The 25,881-nt window shown below is 37.6% G+C and overlaps 1 protein-coding gene across 1 annotated transcript; it reads right to left on the bottom strand.

The window, feature by feature from the left end:
• Window positions 1-267: 267 nt before the first annotated feature.
• LOC143881450 (S-adenosyl-L-methionine-dependent methyltransferases superfamily protein) lies at window positions 268-24,821 on the bottom strand. The gene is made up of 10 exons (XM_077384524.1): window positions 24,669-24,821; window positions 21,950-22,019; window positions 20,861-20,998; window positions 17,797-17,860; window positions 17,614-17,701; window positions 14,803-14,887; window positions 8,510-8,566; window positions 2,298-2,414; window positions 1,039-1,109; window positions 268-976 (listed from the first exon to the last, which is right to left on the bottom strand). The coding sequence occupies exons 1-10, from the start codon at window positions 24,764-24,766 to the stop codon at window positions 574-576; spliced, it is 1,191 nt and encodes a 396-aa protein (XP_077240639.1). The 5' UTR covers window positions 24,767-24,821; the 3' UTR covers window positions 268-573.
• Between the last annotated feature and the right edge of the window lie 1,060 nt (window positions 24,822-25,881).

Raw genomic sequence — 25,881 nt, 5'->3', positions numbered from 1 at the left:
ATCCAGCAGCAGCTCATTTTTTGAGGAGCTGCTGTTGGATCAAATATCAAGGGTCGTACTTCTATCGTACCACCTTTAAGTGTTTATACGGCCTTTCATCATATAATTTCTCGTATACGCATATATACAATTCTGATGAAACCAAAACAAATCAACTAATTGGCTTTCATTATTTCAAAGTGTTGTATATAAACAGTTGAGAGAGAGAGAGAGAGAGAGAGAGAGAGAGAGTTTATTACTGTTCATTTATGGAAAGACATGCTAATCTCATTGGCCACCTAAAATATTGATAAGCATCAGCCAGCCAAAATGTAACAATGATTTAAAGAGAAACCACAAATACTATTCAGAAACATGAAGGTTAACTTCTACCAGATTATCAGACTATCAGGTATATGTTGATTATTTGGTGTGACACAAGGGGCCTAACACAAAATTCCAATGCGCTACCCAACTCACTGGAGGTCCTCGTTATTCAACTTTCCCATTGAGAAATTGCCCAAAATGTTATCACCCAAATGCCAGAATTAGATGTTGCTACCAAGTCAAACACTACTACAATGTTCCAAACTTTCAATTGCATGAAAAGGACACTGTGTATAAATGTATGCTTGATCGATCATACGAAAGCATGTAAGGAAGCAAATTCAAAGGCTTACGTGTTTCAGTTATATCCACGACATTGAGGTGAGCTTCATCTGCTAGTCTGAGAAAATAATTAAATGTTTCTACATTGCGGATGACTGTAGCTATGTACGCCACTGGGCCCTCCTTTGATGCACCATGTTCAGATTGACTGGTTGGAGTATCATTGAAACTTATTTGGCCTTCATGGGTACCAAATCTATGGCCGCCACTATTACTGCAACTTTCTTTCCCTTGATGAGGATTGAATTTGTTTGGGTTCAAGAGAGTGGCAAGAACTCGAATAAGATGCGGAAAGCACAATGGATCATAGATTACATCTGCACCCAAACTGTACAAAGAAAATGAGGGAATTACATATTGCCAATGATACGAAAGGGAAAAAATACTCACACTATGTCAGGCTTGAATTGTTGGAGCTCGCTCTCAGATACAGATTCCCAAGGCATATATTTGCACTCTACCTGAAAATTACAACTCATGTCAATTTCAAGTTACTTGAGAAAATACATTTTTGGCTTCCATCTTTGGAAGATTTCTCTCTCAGCACCTGCATGCACCACTAAAAATACTTATCTGGCCGAAAACTATCTTATTTGCTGAGAAATTATATGGTGCCTCGAGCGTGAAGTCCAATGCAGGCAGCACCACCCTTGATATTTGATCCAACAGCAGCCCACTTTTTAAGAGGTTGCTGTTGGATCGAATATCAAGGGTGGTACTTCTGACGTACCGCCTGGACTGAACTTCACGCTCGGGCACCATATAAAAACTCCTTATTTGCCCTGGTGCATAATTACAAAAATAACTACATAGTGGAAAATGTTTGGACATGCTTTCAAAACTGTATCATTCCTGACATTCAACAACCCCTTTCCATTTGAAAATAAAAATTAAAAATGATACTGGAAAATAGTGTACTTGCAAGAAGATCTTTACAAATGACATTAAAGATACTACCTAGGTTATAAGCAAGAGTTTAGCGAAACTACAGGGATTCCTGTAAATACTAAATCGCGGGCTCTTTATTTGATTAAGTTTAATGTGTTCCACACGCATTTAATGTTCTCAAATGAAACAGACTGAATAAAAGGTTCCTAACTATTAGCTTGTATATAGGTTGTCTCGGGATCACTTTGTTGCTGGAGCTTATTACAGATACGCAATTAGGGCAGGAAACAGGGATGCTAAGTTACATTTCATTCTATGATTTGTGGACACGGACACGAGTGTCGAGTGTTGACACGGACACGGAGTGTTGGACACGGCAAACTCCCAAAATTTAGAAACGGGGACATGGCTAAAATAGAAAGTACATATAATCATGATTTGTCGACACAGATTCGTGTGCCGAATTTCGACACGGATACGAGGTATCTGACATGGCAACCCCTAAAATTCTAGAAATAGTGGCACACTCATACATGTACATACATATAAAGTTACTGACACTTTGAGCAGTACATTTAAAAGTGTCTAAAGGACTTTCGACACGTGTGGACGCGGGTGTCATGTCAGACACGATACGACACGTCTGTCAGCAATAAATTCGAAGTGTCAGTTAAATAATAGATTTCATTGCATCTTCACGTGAAATTAGAGGTGTAAAATCTTGCTCCAGTAAAAAGTAATGCCCTCAGTACACAACTCACCAAATTGGGATACTGGAAAGTTCTTTGTGACATCTTGGTTTCAGCGCTCAGCTGGTTCATTTCCAAATTAAGCTTCATGTTTGCCAAGCTTGATAGGTCCCCATCACTCAATATAATCTGCATAAAATAATCCATTTTCATGAAAATTACCTTGCCAGGTAAAGCAATATTCCAAATAACTTAAACGTTATAATAGTCAAAGGCAATCACGGTAGGAATTTATAAGTAAATAATGCATGTACACGAAACAAAACGTGTTTCAAATAGCCAAAGCTTACATCCAAGAATCCACAATAAGGACAAAATATATACCGAAAAAATACAGAACGACTAGAACTTGAAATTGAAAAAAAAAAATGCTCTAGGAATTGCATTAAACTGATTTATTCATTCCTTTGGCAATTTTGCACATAGAGTTTCAAATAGCATATAATTTTTATTTTTTTATAAATGATAGCCAAATTTATTGAAAAAGAAGACCAAGGTGGTAAAAATACAAAACACATAACAAGAAACAGAAAAAGAAGAAGAAAAAAATAGGGCTAGGGGAGGTGAATCGAAAAGTGCAAGCACATCCAAGGAAACTCCCTCCCTAGCAAGACGGTCGGCCACGTGGTTAGCAGAGCGCCGAATGTAATGAAATGGCCAAGAGGATCTACCCTTCCAATCATACATCTGGTTGAATAGGTGGTCAAAATGCCTAGGTGGTTTTTGGGATTTCTTGAGCCACCTTATGACATTCAAAGAGTCACCTTTGACAAGAACGTTATGCACCCGGTCCCTAGCTAACAACTTCAAACCTTGATGTGCTACTTTCACTTCGGCCTCCGTTGCATCGGCAAACCCAAAAGGGCCTGCAAAAGACCACACTATTCCTAAGAACCCCTCCTATGCTGGCCGGGCCCAGGTTACCCAGGCTCGATCCATCAAATAATGGCTAAGGCCATTTCACAATATGACCTGGCTCACATACGATCATGGTTTGAAATAATGGTATCATATCTGCCAAGGCATATCTGTGTCAGCCGATACGCTAAACAACCCAATATCAGACACTCTAAAAATTGCAGCTGTAGGGGTTTGGTACTACTGTATACCCAAAGCTCAAGGAGGAATATATCCAATAGCCAAAGCTTAAGGCATCCTTGAGGACCTTGACCATCTTAATGGTCTTGCTTAGTTGCTTTACCTCCTACATAATATATTTAAACAGTTAAAAAAGAAAGGGGAATCTGAAGATGGGTACTAAAGCAGGTGCACTTACCCCCCCCCCCCTCCCCCTCAAAATAATAATAATAATAATAAAGAAAAAGTACCCTATATCAGGTGCACTTTGAATGATGGACTGGAGCCTCTTGCGTAAGTCCAACCCTCCCACTACATGGCCAGCACAAGAGTTATGAGATTCTTAATGATTCTGGCTCCTCTACTTGATGGCATGGTCATGGTACTGGCCGCATCGAGGACATTAGCAAGGCTTCTGTCACCCTAGCCATCAACTTGTGGATAATGGTAGAATGATATGGCCATGCCACTGGCCACATCGAGGTCATCAGAACTATCATTCGCATGGCTTCCGTCACCTGCACTACCTTTGCGCTCATCCACCTTTGTGGTTGCCTGCACTATTTTCTCTTTCAGCCACTTTTGTGGTTGTCTGCACCATCATTGCTTGCAGCCAACTTTGTGGTTGTGGGCAATACTTGCAATTTCTGATCTCCTCCATCTCTTCGATCTACTCTATTTCCTCTTTCCACCACTCCTTTGATCCCATCATTCTTCCCTTGCTTGGATGATTTGGATCTAAACGGATCGTTGGTTCCTCAAGAAACCTACTGATAAGAATTATGATATTAAGCACTTACAGTTTCAATACTTGGATACTTTCACTGAGTACTTAAAAATTAAGCACTAAAGGTTTCAACACTTAAGATACTTTCCAACTAGTTGATCGCACATCAGATTCATTGTGCTTTGGTGTTTTCCAAACTTGATTGTGTTTAAGGATCTTAAGCCGATCTGTTCTCATCCTCATTATTGCTGATAAATCAGTGTGTCTTTGTTAAGCTCGATGGAACAAAATACTTTGGAAGTTCCATTTTAGCATATTTGTTGAGGGCAAGGGCCTATTGCACATGCTTGATGAACTACAGTGAAGACTACAACTGCAAAAGCACTTTGCTCAGTGGAAGATGAATAATGCTCACGCTATAACTTGGATTTTGAAATTGATTCGTTGCTTTATATCTACGCTCTTACCAAACATGCCATGAGATGTGGCTTTATCTCAGGGAAATCTACGGTCATGCTAATCATGCATGTCTCTTTAGGGAGGAATACAACTTTACTCAGTATTCTCAAGACAGTAAGGGGCCATTTGGATACGCGGATTTTACAGTATAGGATTTCCTCAAAATTCTGGATGGGAGACGAGAAGAAGGAGACCGTCCGTTTCACTTCTCTTTAGAATCTTGGATTTTAAGTAAGAAATCCAGGATTTAGAAATCTGTCCCCCATCCTCAGATTTCTAAAGCCCCGAAACATGGGATGATCTCCTACTGTCTTGCTGACGAAAAGAACGGCGAGAAATCAGAAAATGACGGCTAGTCTCCTTCTTCTCCCGTCTCCCATCTACATTTTGAGGAAATCCAAGATTCTAAAATCCGTGTATCCAAAACGCCCCAAAGGATATACAATCTTACTATTCCGGATTGTGACATTCACATGTTGTCTTGCACAATCTTTCTAAAAGCACATCTAAAGAATTTTTAAAACTCCAAGGACGTACAAGATTCATGCAGTTTCTCCTGAATCTTCGATCTGGGTTTGAGACCAGATCAAGCAAATATTATTAGTCACAACCAACTCCTTGATTTATAGTTTGCTCTTTAAGATCTGCTTGAGGTGGTCGAAACTTGGATACGTACACAGGTAACAATTGATGTTGCGCCCTCATTTACAGAATATACGGTATTCCATAAGCACAATGATAAAGGAAGACAACATCAACATTACCTAAGCAAGTTGCAATCCTACGAATGTAAGACATCTGGCCTACAATTGCAAGACAGGAACTGTTCCTATAGTTTCCACCCTAGACACATCAACTATGAATGTTTTCAATGGCAGAGGCTCGTGGGTGTGCCCGAAAATTTAGTCAAATGAATTTTCATGGGCCTAATCATGGTGGTAGAGGTAGAGCTCAGTATGCCTACCACGTCCAAACCAACACGACCTATAATTAGGGAGCACCTTCAAATATATATTTTTTGAATGGTTAGATATCATTAACAAAGGAAGAAGAATGTACAAAGCTGGCCGAGATGGACAACTACGAACAACAAAGAGAAAGAAAAACCAAGAGCGCAAAAATAAACAGAAAACATCATGGGGGAAGAAAATAAAAAAACTCATGCTCTTGCTTCCCTGCACCCCCCCTAGCGAGCTTATCTGCCTCATTAGCAGATCGTTTCACGTGCTGAAAGGTTATACTTGCCCCTCCAATGCGATCCCTGATCTCGTCCATCCAACTTCCAAATCTCCAAGGTGCAGGTGTATTTCCTTCTAACCACCTGATAACATTAAGGGATCACCATCAATTCCACCACTTATCGTTGCAATTCAGAAGCTAATTCAAGAGACCAATGCAACCGCTCTTCTCAGTACCATTTCCACTGCTCTTTCCAAATGGTTTTTCACGTTCTCTAGAAGCCCATTAGGATCACCGAATCCCACATGGTGTTTAGACACAGGTGCCTCCAATCATATGACTAGAGGAACATTCAGAAATACATTGGTGACCAACGAATTGTCATAGTTAATGGTGAAATCCTCATTTCTAGATTTGGAACTGTTTTGCTTACAATTCACGTGCTGAATCCTTTTCGTGAAATAATGCCTTTGTTGTTCCCCATCTCTCTACGAACTTAATGTATGTAGGACAATTGACTAAAAAATAACTGATATGTCTCATTTTCTTCTTCTGGCTGTCATTCAGGACCTCTGTACGGGGAGGATGATCACGATGGGACATAAGCATAGAAGTCTTTACTCTTGATGTTAATAAGGGCATTAATTCCTCACCTATTTGTTTCCTTTATTTTTATGGAACAACATGCAGTCTCTGAGACATGGAAGATTAGGTCATCCACACAAGGGCGACTAAGTTCTATGTTGAAATTTGGATTGAATACGAATAAAAGCATGATCTCTCATGGTTCTTCTCTGTCTTCTTTAAATTTTGATACACGTCTGCATGGTAAAAGTATCCAGTTATCCTTCCCATTAGTCACCATGTCACCAAGGCACCTTTTGAAATAGTTCCTTCCCATAAGCCACCATGTCGCCAAGGCACCTTTTGAAATAGTTCATAACAATGTATGAGGACCTACGTCTGTGTCATCCCTCCAAGGGTATTGTTATTTTGTTGTGCTCCTCCTTATGAGACAGACCTGGCTAATGTATTTTTGCCGGAAAAGAAGATGGATAGAAAGGCTTGCACCGTTAGACCTAGGTCTGTGTCATCCCTCCAAGGGTATTGTTATTTTGTTATGTTCCTTCTTATGAGAGAGAAACTTTCACCTCGTGCTGGCTAATGTCCTTTTACCGGAAACAGAGATGGTTAGAAAGTTATTACCCTGGAAAATTAGAATAGCGTTTATTTATCATCAAGTTTCTTTTGAATCGTGTCTTGCTCGAGTTGACAAATATGAGAACTAAAGCATGAATTGTTTCATGAAAATTCTTCTTTAAGAAATTCCAAACATACACTTAGCTTGATTAAATTGAGTTAGACGAATAATAGTATCCACTTCTACAAAGCTCAAAAGCCAACTCACAATCTTGGCGATATTTGTATGCAGTAACGCGGTGTATAATTGCATAGAGAATAATCAATCCCATCCACCAAAGTTGGTTCAAGGCTCGTGCAATCAACATTCGTCCAAAAGCGCATTCCATCACTAAATTTTTGAAATGGAAAGACCACAGGGAGTAAGTCTCAACATTTGCACTCATTGATATATTCTGATATGAATCATTTGATGAAGAGCCCATGGTATAAACATAAAAACAACTCAAAATCATCAAAGATATTGAAAAATTGAAATATCATGATAACAAAAGAGGCACTATGCATTTCCAAGAAGTTTCCAAAGGTGACTTGTGACACGGATCAATCAGCAAACAACCAAAAATGTTACCCAAAAGCAGTCAATTTCAATTGCAAAGGATAGGTGACATCTCTGGAGTAGAGTTTTTGATTGCATGATTTCAAATCTTAATCAAATCGGTTAATTCAGGGATAGACTCCCCCTTAAAATCCCATCTTTCAAACCCGTAAGATCCCAAAAAAAAAAAAAAAAAGCAATAAATGGAACAAAGTCATAATCAAATATCCTCAATATTCTTCATTGTAGAATTCGAAAAGCCCTTCAAATGATGTTAAAAAGATGGGTTCTTATATAATGGAAGCACATATTTTTCCAACAAACCATATGAACTGACAATTGTAAACTAGGGCCCAATTTTTCACTGATCAAAACCATTTATATTGTAGGCCTTGCCGACATGCATCAAAATCCATTCCCATCGGGCGATACCAACCTTACAATTTGTGGTAGTAATACTGATCTCATTGTTTCTTTGTTATCTCACTGCCCATTTAACGACCATAAATTGAAGGGTAAGAATTGTCTGGTGGGGGTAAATTTTGACGCATGGGGCATCTACAATGAGGTCTAATAGAGAAATGGCTTGGATCATAAGATCACTTTCCAAGTGGTTAAAATGGACAGGTAATTAACCTCCATAAATGAAAGGGTTAGGATGATCCTATGAAGCTGATTTTTTGGGCACACCCTATCTATCTGAGGGCCTATCAAATGAATGCTTTGGATCATTCGAACAATGTGGGCCCCCTATGTTAGTGAGGACTAGCTTATATGAGCTCTAGCCCTATATGTGTGTGAGCGTGTGTAGAGAGAGAGAGAGAGAGAGAGAGAGAGAGATGGACGTGCATTGTGTGTATGGTGCATTTGTGTAAAGACTAATTACAAATATTTTGAAAAGGAAATAAAATCATCCACCATACCAACCACAAATTGTTAAGCCCCAAGACCTATTACAAAATCGGGCTTGAGGAGATTCAGCTGTTGATCGATACGGGATATCATGATTAAAGAAATACTTCACAGTTTGCATGGATATCATACCTTGGAGGCATTTGCATGTGTAAGAGCAATACCAACCAAACCAACACCGGAACCAACCTATTTTCCAAAAAATTAAGTGAAAAATCACCACATATTGGTAACATTAATTATTAGGCATTGTATAGTTTATTCCGTCACAATAAAGAAACGACATTTCTATTAAGAAGGCATTTACACGAGAGAAAAGCAAAGGAAACCAATGAAGATCATATTGAATCAGAAAACATAAACAATAAAGTAAACTCTCGCATAAATAGAAGAGTAGTTAAAATCATGATGCTTTGACAAAAATTTACATAGGCCGCTCATAGGGTATGTGATTAAACCACTTACAATATGGATAGGTTTAATCTTCATAGCATTCCAAAAGTAATACTAGGTCCAAGTTGAAGCATGAGAAATGTCACTTATCAAGAATCACCTTGTTCAATCTGTTCAGATGACAGTGGCACTGAGCCCTTAGGTGCAAAAATTGAAGCATGATTGGAATATCATGAAGGTTGTAACTCCAGATGCATATCATAACAATAGTTGGTAGAGCGGAACCCCTATACAGTGAGTGCAGAAGCAGGTTCCACGGCCTCTAGCACCACAACTCCCCTTGAATCATGGCCACTACGACCATGGCGGCCTCTACCACGAGCAGATCGACCACCACGATCACCACCGAACTGAGCAGCTAGGGATGAATGCTCACCAGAAGGCTCACTTGAGAAAACACTTTATCAAGAGAGGGAAGATATCGTAAACCAACAATTTGCTAACGGATAGGGAGAAACTCTAGCCCCAGAACAACAAGAAACTGAATGAGACACAAATCCTGCTGACGCTTGGCTAAGACAATGGCATAAGTCGGGAATGGCAAGTACATATCAAGTTCCTCGCATAGAGTTACACACTGAGAATAGAATTCAGTAACAGACTTGTCTGCACGCTTTAAATTCATGAATTCCAAGTACACATCACAAATTCTAGCCAAATTATTTACCCCTGAATATAAGGTTTCAGCTCGTTTCCAAATGTCTTCGGAAGATATGAGATACATCATGGGAAAAACAACTTTGGATTCCATGCTATTCCAAAGAAGGATCTTAATCACAGCATCCTCCTGCCTCCACTTCCCATAAGACTTATCCTCACTATCTGAGGATCCTTCTCGATATACTAAACCTTCCCTTGGGCAAGGAGAAAGGTTTCAAATGGAGGATAATTTGAACCATCCAAATTAATGGATGTCATCTGAATATTTTGAATCTCCATAGTTGAACCAGTAGAGGTGGCCATAACCCACTATCCTCAAATAACCACAATAAACTAGTCACAACAACAGGCAGCAACACAAAGAAAATCACTAAGACACTTCATGGAACTAATCCAAAAACAGATGGTTATAGGGGGTGCCGAGCCTCCAAATCATATAGACTCAAGCAAAACGCCATTCTGATGTGATCAAAGCACCAAACTAGCCCTATATCCAGATTTCTAGGGCCAAATGGAGGACAATATAGACAAATCAAAGGCTTACGACATCAAGACGGCGGCGACGGACTGGCAGTGACGAGCAACGGGACGCCCTAGTGACACCAAACCACAACTCCTAGCGGCGACGACGGTTTTCCCTAGGGGCGGTTCAACGGTTTCCTCAGACCCTCTTTTTTTTTACTTTAATCTAAAACTGACCTCCCACAAGCATAATATATAAGGGTTGTAGTGTTGTACAAGGGGAAAGACTGAAATACCCTTAAATGGGTAGATAATTACTTACCCTTCTAACAATCCTCATGGGGAAGGACACTTAGAAAGAGATAAAACTCTACAGCTATATCTCTAAAGATTATTTTTGTGCATCCATGCCTAAAGAAATGTTTCAATTCGTTGATAACTGTTACATGTGCCGCTCCTCCAAGCGAACCGCAACTGATATCGGGATTTACATGGCCATTAAAAAAATGTCAGACTTTACATGCCAATGCATAAATCAGAAGCTCCATGGACATATGAGGGCATAGATTTTGTCTTGGATATTCCAAGGACTCAAAGAGGTATGTATTAAGTATATGCGGTAGTGGATCGATTTTTGAAATGGCACATTTTGTAATAAGTCGCAAGGCAAGGATGCATCACATATTACTTCTTTATACTTTCGTGAGATTGTTCGATTGCATGGAGTATCGAATTCCATTATTCACTTTTGGCGAGGTCTTTGGAAATTTGTTGGTACCAGACTATCTTTAAGCAGTGCCTATCATCCATGAACTAATGGGCAAACGGAAGTAGTGAATCAAAGCCTTGGCAACTTGCTTCATAGCCTAGTTGAAAGCAATCTAAAGAAGTGAGGTCTTAAAAGCGTGAAGCGGGTGCGGGAGTGGGGGCAAAGAAGCCTAGGGATGCTGAAGAGTCTAAGTTTGGGAGCGCCATGGGAGCATTTATGTAACATTTTCTTTACATGTCTTTTAAAATTCATGCGCATCAATCGTAATTTCAAACCATCTTCATATATCTTTCAAACTTTAAGCACATCAAAAGGTCGTAATTTCTAACCATCTTCATTTTCATGCCATCTTTCCTCGTGCCTTCTGAAGACACGCCTTTGTGCTTGCTCCAATGAAGTACTTAAAAGAGTCGGAGGAGTTTGATGCACCAGATTTCGAAGATACCAGAACAGATGGAAGCGCCAATAGGTTTGGAGTGTCATGGGGTCGCACTCCTTGAAAGCTCCTTAAGGAGCGTTGAATCGCGGTTCTAGGGTGGGATCGGCACCCATGAGGGAACATTCCTGCTTCTAAGAGTGGGACCACGTCTTGTTTCAAGCAACATTCAGATTCAATAGAACTACGGACAGAACTAAAAGATTCAGTCCATTTGAAGTGATTTTTGGTTTTAACCTACCGCTCATGATCTTTCCCTATTAATGAACATGGAGCGGGTGCATCGCAAAGCGGAGGAAGTTGTTGCAATTATTTACGAGATTCATGTGATCAGTTAGAGTGCGCCACAGAATTATAAAGCTCATGCAGATAAACATAAACAAATGATTGTATTTGCAGTTGAAGATTTTGTTTAAGCGTCCTCACTAAAGATCACTTTCCAAGTGGTTAATATAGCAAGCCAACAATCATTCAAAAAATATATATAGCAAGCCAACTCCAAGAAAGATTGGTCCTTGTGAGATACATGAAAAGATAAATGACAATGCCTACTGATTGATGCTTCCAAGCCATATTCTTACCCATGATGTCTTTAACGTCAAGAATTTAACTCTATACCATGGCGACAAGTTCTTTCCAACCTAGGGAGAATGATGCAGATCAGATAGCACAGAATTTTATGGAGGTTTGGGATCACTCCAAGAAGAAATCTATTAAAGGCACGAGGAGAAGCCTTATTTACCCACCGATGGGAAAGAATTGGCTCAATCAATGAGCCAATCTATCGAACGAGGTACCTGACCATCAATCGACATATCACAAATCTTCTAATCGATCAATGATTTGACAAGCAAATTGCAGAAATGCCGTTATGGAAGTTATATTTAGCATGTTCTCTTCGCATGTTCTTTCTTTTGTGGGATAAATTTGGTTGGTTTAGTGTTTTGGCTTTATGTAACAGCTTCTACTATATCAATAAACACATAAAGAGGGTTTTGAGATTTCTTATGAATTTTTTAATGGAGATGATTGAGTTTATACTCCTAGTATTGAATAAAAGTAGAAAATGAACAGCATCTTCTCCTCTTAAGTTCTTTTGTCCTTTGATTTCATGATTCTACAACCTCACTGCACCAGTGGAGAACTTAGCATGTAAGGATTCTACATCAATTGAGGATAATCTTGGCATATCGCCATAATTTCAGGGCAGAATCCCTTCCAACTGATAGATGATGGAAAAGTACTGGATTATAGCTTCCTCCAGCCATTTTTTGCACCAAAAGAGCTTTTCTTGACCATTATTATTGTTATTTTTTTATGATAGTCAGTTTTATTTCTTGATCATTAATTTTTATCCATTCATTTTTCAAGCTGCTACTTGATTCCCTATCGTAAGATGATTTTCCCTAACCCTTAAAAAAGACGATTTTCCCTAAAGATCAGTTATACGATGCATGTGCATATACCACTTGTTCACTAATCCAAACCATTTATCATTAGATCTTTAAATAGATGGACCATGCATAAAAATCCACCCCCCTAATGAGCCTCCAATCTATCGCCTTCAATGGATGATAAGAAAATAAAAGGCAATGGTCTATATCCATCAGGAAAGCTTCCACAAATTGGAGGCTCAGGATCATGAGTAGGGGTGGATTTCCGTGCATGGTCTGTCTACAGCAAAGGCCCAGTATACAAATGGTATGGATCATTGAACTAAGGGCCCCCATTTGTACTTCTGTCCCATCATTTTTTCCTTGGAAAAGAATGTGCATGCAACAAATAACAGTCCTACCCTAAAAAGATGTTGAATCAGAGTATAAGAGAATGGAATGCCAAAGGGTATGATCAACACCACTAATAAATCAAGGGTGATGGAAATAATGAGTGCACCCAATCCATAAACTCTTTGATTAGTAGAGAAATTTTTTAACTCTAAAAGTGTTGAATGTTTCAATGAAAAACTACAATTGACAAAGGCATTCCTGAGATTTTACCAAAATTTATTACACATTGCAGTAAGAAAACTGGAAGCCTAGCGCATAATGAGTGAACCATAGATGTTAAGGATTCTGCGAAAAAATCTGTTGCAGCCACCAACATGCTTAGGCTTTTATGGCTCTCAAAAGAAAAAAAAATAGCAATCTCCAATAGTCACATTTAGTTTATATGGTATGTTAAGTTCTTAATTAGCTATATAGTGGTTTACATATAATATATAGAAATTAAAAAAGGGCATCCCAGTGCATGAGGCTCCCGCCATTGCAGGGTCTGGGGAGGGCTAGATGTACGCAGCCTTACCCCTGCTTTGCAGAGAGGCTGTTTCCGTGACTCGAACTGTAATGTTCCTTTTTAGGAACATTGATCAAGTGTTGTGGACCAGGTGGATGTGTAAGGATCGGGCTGTGTTGGGCCCTTTTTGTGTATTTGAGCATCTTTCGTGCAGTTGGATCGTATTGAAGTGGCCCACTTGTGGGGACATTGGAATGGGAATCTCTTTCTAGGATGTGGGCCCACGGGCCATCTAGTGTCCAAAGGGGCCAAGAGATGGACATATTTTGTAATATTTCTTCATTGGGGAAGAAATTACATTGGCACCCATGTATGTGTGAGTTGAACGTTTTTGTTGCATTGGGTCAAGAAGTACATGATCATGCAAGGGCTTCTTTGGCCAATTTCATCATGGACCTGAAATGATAGTGACACCCGGTGTGTCCATCCATGGGCAGTACTCTCTTGGTTATTCTCTAAAGAAGGGGGTCGAATTGATAAAGACACCCATATGTCTTGGGGTAGGTGTAATTAGGCTATAAGTAACAAATGGTGAAGGATGAGAGTATTATGCAAATTTTCTACTATGTTTCGTTGATAACCAAGAACATCACACAGCTAGTGAAGTTGTGCATGTTGGTGAGGGGAGTGAATAGAACAGTGTGTTCTTTCTCCTCTTGCAACCGGTGCAGTGAGCATCATCTACTTCCCATGTGATCAAAGTGCGGTGAGCATCCTCATCTCCAAACACTACCCAATCATTCTCCCCATCATCTCCACCATTCCCTTCACATCCCCCTCCACCTTATTTGTTTGTATCAGTCCAATTGCTACTAAGAATGACAGATGATCAATGCATTCCCAATGTATGTTATTTCATGTATTTTGATGTGAAACTGTGTAAATATCAATCATGGAATGTGCTGATATTATGTGAGCATTAAATCAACGTGACATTGTCCTTTTATTTTGTAATTTTCCAAGCAACATTGAGTTTAATGGATATGGGAATCAAATTTAACAGTGGTTTTCTTGTCTATGCGTTGGGTCTTTGAATTCATGCAATCATGCCCATGTGAAGAAGAGAGAAACCAGCCTAAGGTGGCCAACATACCCCTCTCCATTCCAACTGTGAAAAGGGCCATTACACGAACCCATGTTTATTTCTATTTATTTACATATAATAAATATAAATTATGAATATAAAACTCTGAAATTCTTTACACAAAGTATAAAATATAAGATAAGGATCTGACGTATAAACATGCAAGTTACGTAATGTTTTAATAGAAACATAGTTATTTTGCAATGATAATATGAACTGATATTAGCTATTAAACATACAGACTAACAATCTAGCAACAATTTCCTTACCTCAAAACACGATTTATTTGAGAAAGTCTCTGGATATGAAAGTATAAACTCCGATAAGTAAAGACTTGATGGCCAAATAGAACATCTACACAAACCAATCACCAAGAGACAGAATGTGATACTTTGAATGTTCCAGAATAGCCCAACTCAAATTAATGTTCCAGTGTAATCCAACTTAAAAGCAAAAACCAACAGATATAATAGCTAAGCATAAACTTTGGAAAAGCAGCAAGAGGTAAATGGCAATATAAAAAAAAATGTACCATTGAATATATATATATATATATATATATATATATATATATATATATATATATATATATATATATATATATATATATATATATGAGAATAGAGTTCCTAAGGTGTCACCTCATATAGCTTATATGAGGTGGCGCTTAAAAACATAAGGGGCCTACTTTGGTTGGATGATCCAAAGCATTCATTTGATAGGCCCTCACATAGATAGGGTGTGCCCAAAAAATGAACTTCATAGGATCATCCTAACCCTTCCATTTGTGGAGGTTGAAATGGATGGGTATAAACCTCCATAAATTTGCCTATTTTTAACCTCCATAAATGGAAGGGTTAGGATGATCCTATGGACCTGATTTTTTGTAGGCACTATATCCATCTAAGGGCCTTTCAAATGAGTGGTTTGGATCACCCCAAAAATGTGGGCCCCTTATGTTTTGTGAGCGCCACCTCATATAAGCTATATGAGGTGACACCTTAGGAACTCTATTCTCTATATATATATATATATATATATATATTTGTAATTCTTCACCTGATACAATTTCTATGATTCTGGAGCTGGACATTTCTTCAGAAGATAAAAGCATGCAATTAAGTGATCACAGATTCTAAAGATTTCACTGCTTAGAATTTACCCAAGAAATGGAAACTAATAAAAAAAATAGATACAATCATCTACCATGTATAACTCGTATAATTTATCATATTGCAAAGACAGCTCAGAACTAACCTTAAAAAGGTATGAGCAACCACATACTTTGTATTAGAAACTTCCATTAGGGACATGTTATTGTGTCTAATATTGTGAATTGTGACTAATGCTTGAAACTTCATCCATAAACATCACAAAAACTAAAAGAAGAGGGACTAAGACGAGCAAAATCGACGATGTCACCTGGACACCATGTCTTTGTTCTAACAATGGCAATGATCAACTTTAGCAGTAAACTTCAAGGATAGAGAAGGTAAAAAGACACTGTTTTCATGACCATCAATCGTCCTCGTCAGCAGCAGTCCTGGAAGATAAAATATCAAATTGCAATGTACAGTTTTGTGATATTATTTAGAGAAAGGATTATTATTCTGCTCCTTAGTAGGTCAAACCAGAAGGAATAGGAAGGGAAGAAGAGGAACAAACAGAATAGTAACATGAACACAAATGTCAACATCATCTGGCAGCTCAGTTTTATAGGCATTGTCATTGACTTTCTTCAAAATTCTGCATGGGACGATTTTTATTTTTATTTTTTTTGAGCTTGAGCTTTGTTGATATATTCAATATTAAACAGGTACAATCACGTGCGATGTGTCGATTCACATGAATAGTGACATGAACAGTGACTTGGGATTTAAGTTTTAGTCTTTAAGCATGCAAGGTTCAAAGTCTGGATTGCAAGTCCATCAGATCTTTGTAGCATCTTCATGTCCTTCAGATGTTTTCACATATTCTCCTGGATGAAGAGAATTGCTATCAAGAATTCCATGTCCCCGAGCAATGGAAAAACCTGGCATTTTCAGAGAAGGAAATAATCATTGGAAATTTTCTTAGAGACAAGTAGAGGTTAAATAGAAGGAGATATAAGAGAAGGTACGGTGGAAGAGGATGCCTGATAATTGAACAGGGGTTGGGTGACAGAGAGATCGAGCACCCACTAAACCCATGAGGGAGACAATGGAGTAAAAATGGAGTGGACAAGCACTATCCATCTAACTATTCATATAGTACAGTCTAATTTTATTGTAGACACAAGTACATGGGGAAGAAATGAAATGTGTTATTTTGAATACCTTGTAATAGATAATAAAAAATATTTAAGTGTTCCCACAAATCATATTCATAAGGTTTAAAACTCTGACCTATACATAAGGTTTAAAACTGGGACCAATCAAGGACATTCTTCCACTGTGTGAAATTGTTGTAACTCACAGTAATTTTTTTCTGATTAAAAGAATTCATATAGGTTTTATTAAAACAGTGGAAAACTATAAAGAGCTTGGTGTTCGTGTACCACCCCTCTCTTTTACCATTCAGAAAAAAAGGAGCTTGGAGCAATATCAATTTGTCAACATAAGCAAATATAAAATTAACATATGCAATGAAATCGAGTCGTGATTATATGTACCAAGTAAAGACTCTTTGATAATGAATCACAGATCATAAGATCAATTCATGAGCGTAGGTTATTCATGTATCTATTGAGAAAGGAATTTACGTTTTTCAATACAGAAGCATGAATTTGTCGAGATACGAATTCAAATTTGTTGATATAAATTGCATAACAACCAAAATGTAGCCCCCATTTTGTAATTTCACGAATAAAAACAAAAACTAAGCCACTGGTTGGAAGAACTTGACATCCGAACAAGAGCAAAAAAGTTTCTCTGTGAATAAAATCCAGAAAGAAACAGTATTAGTATGAACTAAAAGTACCTAGAAAGTGATAAAAATATTCTTAAGTAAATTGTATCATAGCACTCGAAAAAATCTTCAACAATGAGATAGTCTCACAGATAATAAACACAAGTTTAGAAAATAAAATAGTAGATGCATACCCTGTATCGCCTTCAAGCATGTTAAGGGCACATTGCAATGGAACAACCACTTTCATTGAACGTGGAAAGTTTTTGTCTTTAGAAAAACCTACAAAAGTAGAAAATCATTAACAAAATCAAAGCACAAGCAACATGACCAAAAGCAAGGAGGATGTAACATAACAAAAGCAAAGCCATGCTTACCATTAGGAAAGAGAAAAGAAATTCTTTTGTAGACCCTTCCAATGGTCCCTAGCAAATTATCATCCTACTCAAAGAAATTTGAGCACCATTAGTCAAGTTAAACTTTATTCACACGAAATAACAAACAACTAATATAGCATTCCAAGCAGGTGTTAAGCTAATAAGACCAACTTCAAAACCTCAAAACAGGAAGCCCAAATTTAGATCGAACAGCCTCAAGCTCCAATAGGAAATATAGAGTTCGATAATAGAAGCTTTTGGGTACCCTTTGGTGCATTTGCAAGGTGTGCATGTGAGGCATAGGACATAACAAAAAGAAAATAAAAAATGCACTTAGGAAAAGATAGGGATTAAAAAATGTAAGCATGATAATAAATGTCGGTACTGGAATGTGTCGAACGCCGCAAAAATGGAAAAGTATCGGTTTTAGTAACATATTTCAATGGAAATGCATGCAAATGATGAAATTTAAGATGAAACTTCAAGAAATGCTGGAATAGGCACAAATACATACTTGGAAATCATCACATAACCAAGACAATCATCCAAAATAGTTTAACAAGATCAAACACCTAATGACATTCGTTATCGTACATGTTAAGAATAGTAAGGTTCATTCTAAACTGAAAATGTATACAACCACATACACGTATGCTTCAAATAAACACAAAATGTAAGAAAAAAGCCACTCCGTTCTTTAATTTTATAAACAAAGTACAATATATATTTAAATCTAAAAATGAAAAAAAAAAAAAAAAATCTGACTCGTTTAATCGATAGAGCGGGCAAGAATAACTCGCTAATAAAAAATTAGAAACTAATACCATAATATGCATATATGATAAGTTTTTTTATTGTAAATATGGTTTTTCCCAATTTTAAAGTTTTTTCTAAAAAAATTAATAAAATAATTAATTTTCGAAATGAAGAAAAAAAATGACTCGGTCAATCCGTAGATCGGGCAAGAACTCACAGGTAATAAAATTAGAAACTAAGATACATATGTGGTTAGTTTTTATTCAAAAATAATAATAAAATCCCAATTTCAAACCATAAATCCATGAAAAATGAAAATTCATGCACTAATCTATGTGCAAAATGTATGAAATCAACAATTAGTTGATACATTCGCACCATAATTGAAAAAAAGCAAAAATGTGAAAACAAAATTTTCTCAATGCACTTTGGTTATATTTTCAACATGTCCACCAAAGCTCTGTAACTTACATACTAAAGTCATAGCGTCTCGGTTGATATGACTGAAACATTATCAAAATCATACATGCCGACCGAAGGATTTCGTTTTAATAAGATTGGAAACGGTAATATATCGGCCATTTCATGTCAATTTCAACCAGCATTTAGAATCACGATTGTTTAGTGCTACACAACTCAGAATAGTTTTTGATTTTCAGTCATCTCGCAATTGTATCTAGCAGTTTCTCATATGAGCATGTTGATTGATGGAGTATTGTGGATTGCAACAAACACTTGCAAACAAACCCCATACGCTAGAATTTTAAACTGAAATTGACTGCCGATTACTTAAAATATAAAGTTCCACCAGAAATAAGTAATGGGGGTCAATTGAGGCAACGAAGGGTGGATAAGGAAGGAGGAAGAGAAAGGAGGAGGTTTTGAGACTTCAGCAAAGTCTTAATGGCATAAAGTGAAAAAAAAAGTGGGAGCAGTCTTTTTCTTGTACCAGAGGGACCTTTATATCAAGGTTTTAGCATGTGTTAAGGAAGAGTGGTGCCAAAAGTGGAGACTGAAATTCCTTATGTGAGTTCCAAGGAGGTAGAGGCCAAGTAAACATGACTGCAACAGATTAAGAGATGAAGACATGACTGCAACAGATTAAGAGATGAAGAGAAACTAAATTCATGAATTTAGCGGGATGCTATTGCATGTGGGACTATGTTACCCTGAAATGTATAGACACACCTAATACAAAGCGGGAATGGGTATGGGATCCCTTAAACTTGTTCAACAAGAAGTGTCTTTACCATTTCATTTTTAAAATACAAGGACTTGTACTATTTTCATACACTACCAGCTGGTATTTCTCCAAAAGGCTATGTCTTTTCTCTTTTTATACCCATAATAACTTTCGAAAAGAAAAGAAGATGCACCTTCTCCCTCTGTTTTTCCGCTCTAATTTTAGAAGAGAAAAAAAAAAAAGACAACCAACTCTCTCTCTCTCTCTCTCTCTCTCTCTCTCTCTCTCTCTCTCTCTCTCTCTCTCTCTCTCTCTCTCTCTCTCTCTCTCTCTCTCTCTCCAACCGTACCAACGGAAAAAACAGCTTTGAAAAAAAAAAGACAAGAGAAAGAAAAGGTTGAGAGGAATAAAAAATGGAAAATGTTCGTCTAAATTCAAGTAGTAAATTAGAAGTGGTGCTTCTAGACATAAAGTGTATTCATGTGTAGTACTTCTAGGTTTTTGGAAGTGCCACTTACGAGCAAGGTTTTAAATTTTGATTAGTTGCACGGAAACGGTAACATTTCTGTTTCTAGATGTAGTGCTTCTAGACATAAAATGTATTCATGTGTAGTACTTCTAGGTTTTGGAAGTGTCACTTACGAGCAAGGTTTTAAATTTTGGTCAGTTACACGGAAGCGGTAACATTTCTGTTTCGGTTAGAAATTTCAGTGGAAATCTTGTAAAATCACGAAAACAAATGGAAACACATACAAATGATTAAATTATAGTGAGTCCTAGTTTGATAATGAGGAAGTAAATATAATAATTCCAGGGTTTAAAAAATTCATAGTTTCCATTTATCATATAATAGCCAGTGCTTGTGTTTCTTTTTCTCTCATTCCTTTTTTTTAAAGGTAGCCATTAATTGTGTTTCACACGTGACTACCATTGATTAAGCATCAGATTGTAGTGTGGATTGAAAACTTCAAAGAAGGCTATTTCTTGACTCACATGAAGGTTGATTCCACAAAAAGAATTGAAAGTCACGAATCACGACCTCCAGATCCATGTAATGTACCTTTGTTAAGAGAGAGAAGAGAGAGAAATATGCGATGCACATCTTTAATTGAAAGGCACTTTTACCTTCGATGATGTCATATAGTATGCATATTGTTCATACAAGCTGTCCAACACATCATGACAGCTAGATTCAACAGCATCGATAACCTTCTTCAAAAATCTTTTTGCATATAAATGGGTCGGTGCATTACTTTTCCCAGCCTGCATAAAATTAACCAAAAAAATAATTATCTCATCAGCAAGTAATGAAGAAAATATGTGATGCCCTCAGATGCTTACAAGATGAAATGCCCAAGTGATTTCCCAATAATTACACTTGAAATTTTTTTTTTTAAAAACACGTATAGGAATAACAGAAATTATGTACATCGAACTTATACCTAACTAGATAGAGAAGATGAGTCCTATCACCCGATATTAGAGCTCAATCACAAGAGACCAAATGGGAATGGAGAAAGATATGAAGATTATATGTCCCTACAAACTCGGCATGAACTTCTAAACTTATTCACTGTACACTGAATGGGAATGGAGGAAGATATGAAGATCATATCTATTTTTTTATTTATCGTGCACCCTCTCTACTTGTCCTTATAAGATTCTCGACGCATCCCCTGCACAAAATCTTCCTTGCCTTTCTCTTTTCCTATCTCTTTGCTATTTTGTAAATGCTTCTAGAGTTCCACAATGATTATCTTATCAGCAAGTAAAGAAGAACAATATGAGATGCCCTCAGATACTTACAAGATGAAATGCTCAGGTGATTTTCCCATAATTACACTGGAAAATAAAATAAAAACTATAGGAATAACAGAAATTATGCACATCTAACTTACACCTGCTGTATTTGAAAAGTTAAAGATGTTTATGTCATTTTTTTTTAATAGTAAAGAATTTCATTAAAGAAAGACCGAGATGGTCAAGTACAAAGAAAGAGGAAAAGAATAAAAATACAATGAAAAATTAAAAAAGAACTAAGGAGGCAAGAAATCTAAGATCTCCAAGCGTTCCTTCTCAACCCCTTCCCTAGCAAGCCTGTCAGCCACAGCATTTGCAAAGTGACGTACACTTTAACAGAAGGAAGTAGAAACAATAGGATTAACAGAAGATTATGTAGAATGTACGACCACTTTAACCTGCCAAGGCACTTACAACGTTTTTAAAACAATGCTCCCAAATGAAACTTTGAACTCCTTTCGTAATTAGGCCTCCACCAGATTCTCTACATACCAAAAGTACAATTAAGCATAATCTTTTTGTATAAGAACATAAAAATGAAAGTAAACCATATGCATAAAATGATACAGAAGTTTATGTTTTAAGTAAGCATGTTGTTGTGTGTCCCATTAGATGCATTTAAACAGTGCCACGGCATATTATGAAGAGTAATGGCATCGACACAAAAATACCTTCTTACAGTTCTAAAATGTTCAACTAGTACAATGCCTCGGTGACCATAATGTGGCATATACCACATTATTGGTTCGCCATGTGCCAGGTAGAAGAAGAAAAAACAGGTTTCAGGTCACATGCCTCTGCTCAGCTGTGCCACATGGGATATTTGACATGTGGAGCACCCTTAGCCAGCAACATGCCTAAATGATTTGTGTTTGTTTCTAAACGAAAAAAAATGAACAGAAACAGTGCCTCATACCCCATAACCCAGCATGATGAGCCATGGCAATGGCATAAACAAAATGTTGAGCATGCAACCAACAAGAATGCTGTTATTTAAATCATTATTGATGCAATAGTATGTTATACCACTTATATAATTAAGTTATGGATACCATGTGCTAGTTTTTATTAAACCCGGAATTTATCTAGAAACCCGGTCCGGCACCTTAAATTTTACTGATACCTCCATATGCACAAAACCAGGGGTGCAAGGCATCAACCCGACCTGAATATAACTTGGGTCGGGTTTAGAAATCATGGGTCTTGGGTTGGGTAGGGTTTTAGGTTTGAAACCCCGACTCAATCTTGGGTCGGGTAGTGTTCAAAGAAAAAAAACCCGAAACCCGACCCAACTCTTATAGGTGTAGTATGACCTTCTTAAATATCTCTTGAATAACATGGCGAATTATTTTCTAATATATTGGTATAATTGTTTTCATTGGGCTGATTATGTTTGTGATGTGAAAAAATAGTTTCGTTCTTAAATTTATACACTTGATGATATAAATCTAGAGATTTTTAGGATGAAAAATTGTTGTTTTCTACAATCTTTGAAATTAGTCATTATCCTGCGCTAAATAATAAAAACCCGACCCGAACCAACCCGAGACTCTATCTAGGTTAGGGTCGGGTTTATGAATTTAGGGTTTTCTCAAAGAAAACCAAACCGGGCCGACCTGAGATACTTTCTCGAGTAGGGTAGGGTTCTAGAAAACGCGACCCGCCCGCCCGCCCAAGTTGCAACCCTACACAAAACTAATACAAAAAACTTGCCTGCCACGAATACTTGGAATGCCCAAGAAGTCACAAAAGTAAATGAGGACAACACCACCTTACCACAAGAAATTAAAAAAAAACAACAAATACCCAAAAATCTTACCAGCTAAAATGCTAGGGATTCTCAAGAAATCACATCTCACACTACCTTTAGCTAATGTATGAAGATCTCTACAAAGCCAAAACACACTATTTTTCTTACACTTACAAGCACAGTTAGCAAAGTAAATTGCAACCTGGCTACCCCCTATAAACTGATGTGTCATTTTAGGCTTCAAATCAAGGACAAGGGATTGAAGCTCTTGCCAATACTATTTAATCGACAAAGTAGGGTCCTTGTTAGAAACGATCATGGCAATTAAGACCTTGATGTCTGATTCCACCCGAGCCTTCGAGAATCCAAAGGCTTTACAATATCTTAGCCCGTCTAGAATGCTTCTAATTTCGTCCTGGATATTGTTTCTCACTCCATAATAATGAGAAAATGCAACGATAATCCTAGAAACATGGTTTTTAAGAATCGCACCATGCCTAGATAAGCCAGGATTGTCCTTAGATGCTCCATCAGTATTTAATTTTTAGCTCACCTAGCTTGGGGATAGCCAAGAGTCATCTCTTCCCAAGAAAAGCAGTCCGGGGAGAGCAATCCGAAGATGGAGAGCGAAAATTAGCAAATGTCATTCCCCAGGTAGTCACAACTTCAATTAACAAACTGATTATCTTAGAAGAATTCTCCATGCACCAATTACACCACTCCCGCCATATCTCCTAGGTTATAAGTGAAGGAATAACCTTCAATACAAAACCAAAAGTTAACTTACTTTTTCTCTTTATAGCTCGAAGCACTAAACCATTTAAGTGCCGCCAGTTGAAAACATGATTAATCAATGGATAATTACTAAACCATGTATCAGTCCAAAAGGCAACATTACCTTCCCCTATAATCCATCTATTGTTACTAATCCACTCATCTTTCATCAAAATCAAATCATTCCATTGCCTGTAATCACCTGTTTTCCTTTCCATAAGATAGAAGCTTCCTCCCTTTAGATACTTGGCTTTCAAAAAGTCACTCCATCAATTAGAATTGATATTTAGTGTATGCATTGTTTTGATCTTGATGGCATTACTAACATCCCGTAACGACTTAATGCCAATGCCTCCTTCCTTGGGTTTACAGAGACACAAGACAAATGAAGAACAAGAAATAATGAGAAAAAAATCTATAATTCAATGCTTGGAACTTCAAAACGTTAGAATAGCCTCTGAAAGCTACTCAGATACAAAATCCACCGACTACACACAAATGAGCCAAAAAATTAGGGTTTTAGGGTTGCGATTTCGTGGAGAGAATCAATTGAAAAAAAAAAAAGAGGGTTATATTAGAAATTTAAAAAGGAAGAAGAAAAAAACATACCGAGCTAAGGAGATTAAGCAATCCGTGGGTTCCATGGCGAAAAAAGCGGAGATCAAATGTAGAGAGGGACTGCTCAAACACTCATTCGACTCCATCATGAACAGACTCAACTAGAAAGAACAAAAAAACCCTAAGTGAGGAGATTTTATATGGTGTTTGCCCTTGTGGTCCAGTATTTTGCAAAAAGTACTGTACGGCCACACCATAGGATGATCAAACCGTCCATTTGATCGGGCAAGGTAAATAGGTTTGTGCCCAAAAAATCATTTGCATAGGATGATGCCAACCCTCGGATGTGCAGTTCCTCTATAGATCGGAGGGATCGGATCATCCTATGGAGATGTTATTTCAGGCAAAAACATATTTACGTTGTGGCCGATCAAATGAAGAGTTTGGGACCTTGGGTCATCCTATACCAATACTGGATTGTACCTTCTATCTATAAATGTTTCCATAGTTTCATTTCCATAGCATATTATAGATCAATGGGTTGGGATCATCTCAGGGAAAATGATTATTTGGGCACTATAATAGTCCCACATAAGAAGCAGAGAGAGAAAGTTCATGGGCTATATGTGTAGACCCCCCCCACCTTCCTTGTGTAGATACGCATTTTATGTGGAAAAATAAAACCTAGCAAAAACTACTTACATTGCAGCTAAACCTAGCAAAAAGTGACTCGGACCCACAGATCGGGCTCACCCATAATTTTATGAGTCCGGATTACTAAATTAGTGACCTGTTGAAATTTGACCCGACCAGTACTGGTCCCGTCAAAATTGAGCCAAGTCGGATAGACAAGTGCTCGTAAAATCCCAAACGATCGAGATTCTATATAGTGTAAGCCCTGTAGTCCTATATTTTTTAGAAAGTACTGTACGGACCACATCATAGGATGATTTAGACCGTCCATGTGATTGAATACAATGTAAATAGGTTGTGCCCCAAAAATCATTTCCATAGGATGATCCCAGGCCTCCGATCTATAGAGGTTTCCATAAATAATAATATGCATTTCCTCCATAGATTAGAGGGCTAGTACCATCCCATGTAATTGATTTTTTAGGCACAACCTATTTCCGTTATGGCCCATCACATGGACAGTTTGGATCATCCTATTATAGTGTGGGAATAAAAAAAACAAAGAAAGAAAAAAAACCGGGTGACCCGCGGGTTCACTCGGCCCGTACTGGTGGGGTGAAACCTGGCCTGG

The sequence above is a fragment of the Tasmannia lanceolata genome, unplaced genomic scaffold (genome assembly GCF_043159265.1).
Source record: "Tasmannia lanceolata isolate RefF3 unplaced genomic scaffold, GAP_Taslan_0.1 ptg000007l, whole genome shotgun sequence".
NCBI lineage: Eukaryota > Viridiplantae > Streptophyta > Magnoliopsida > Canellales > Winteraceae > Tasmannia > Tasmannia lanceolata.
Note: the sequence above shows the minus strand (reverse complement) of the source record. Positions and strands in the feature narration are given on the sequence as shown.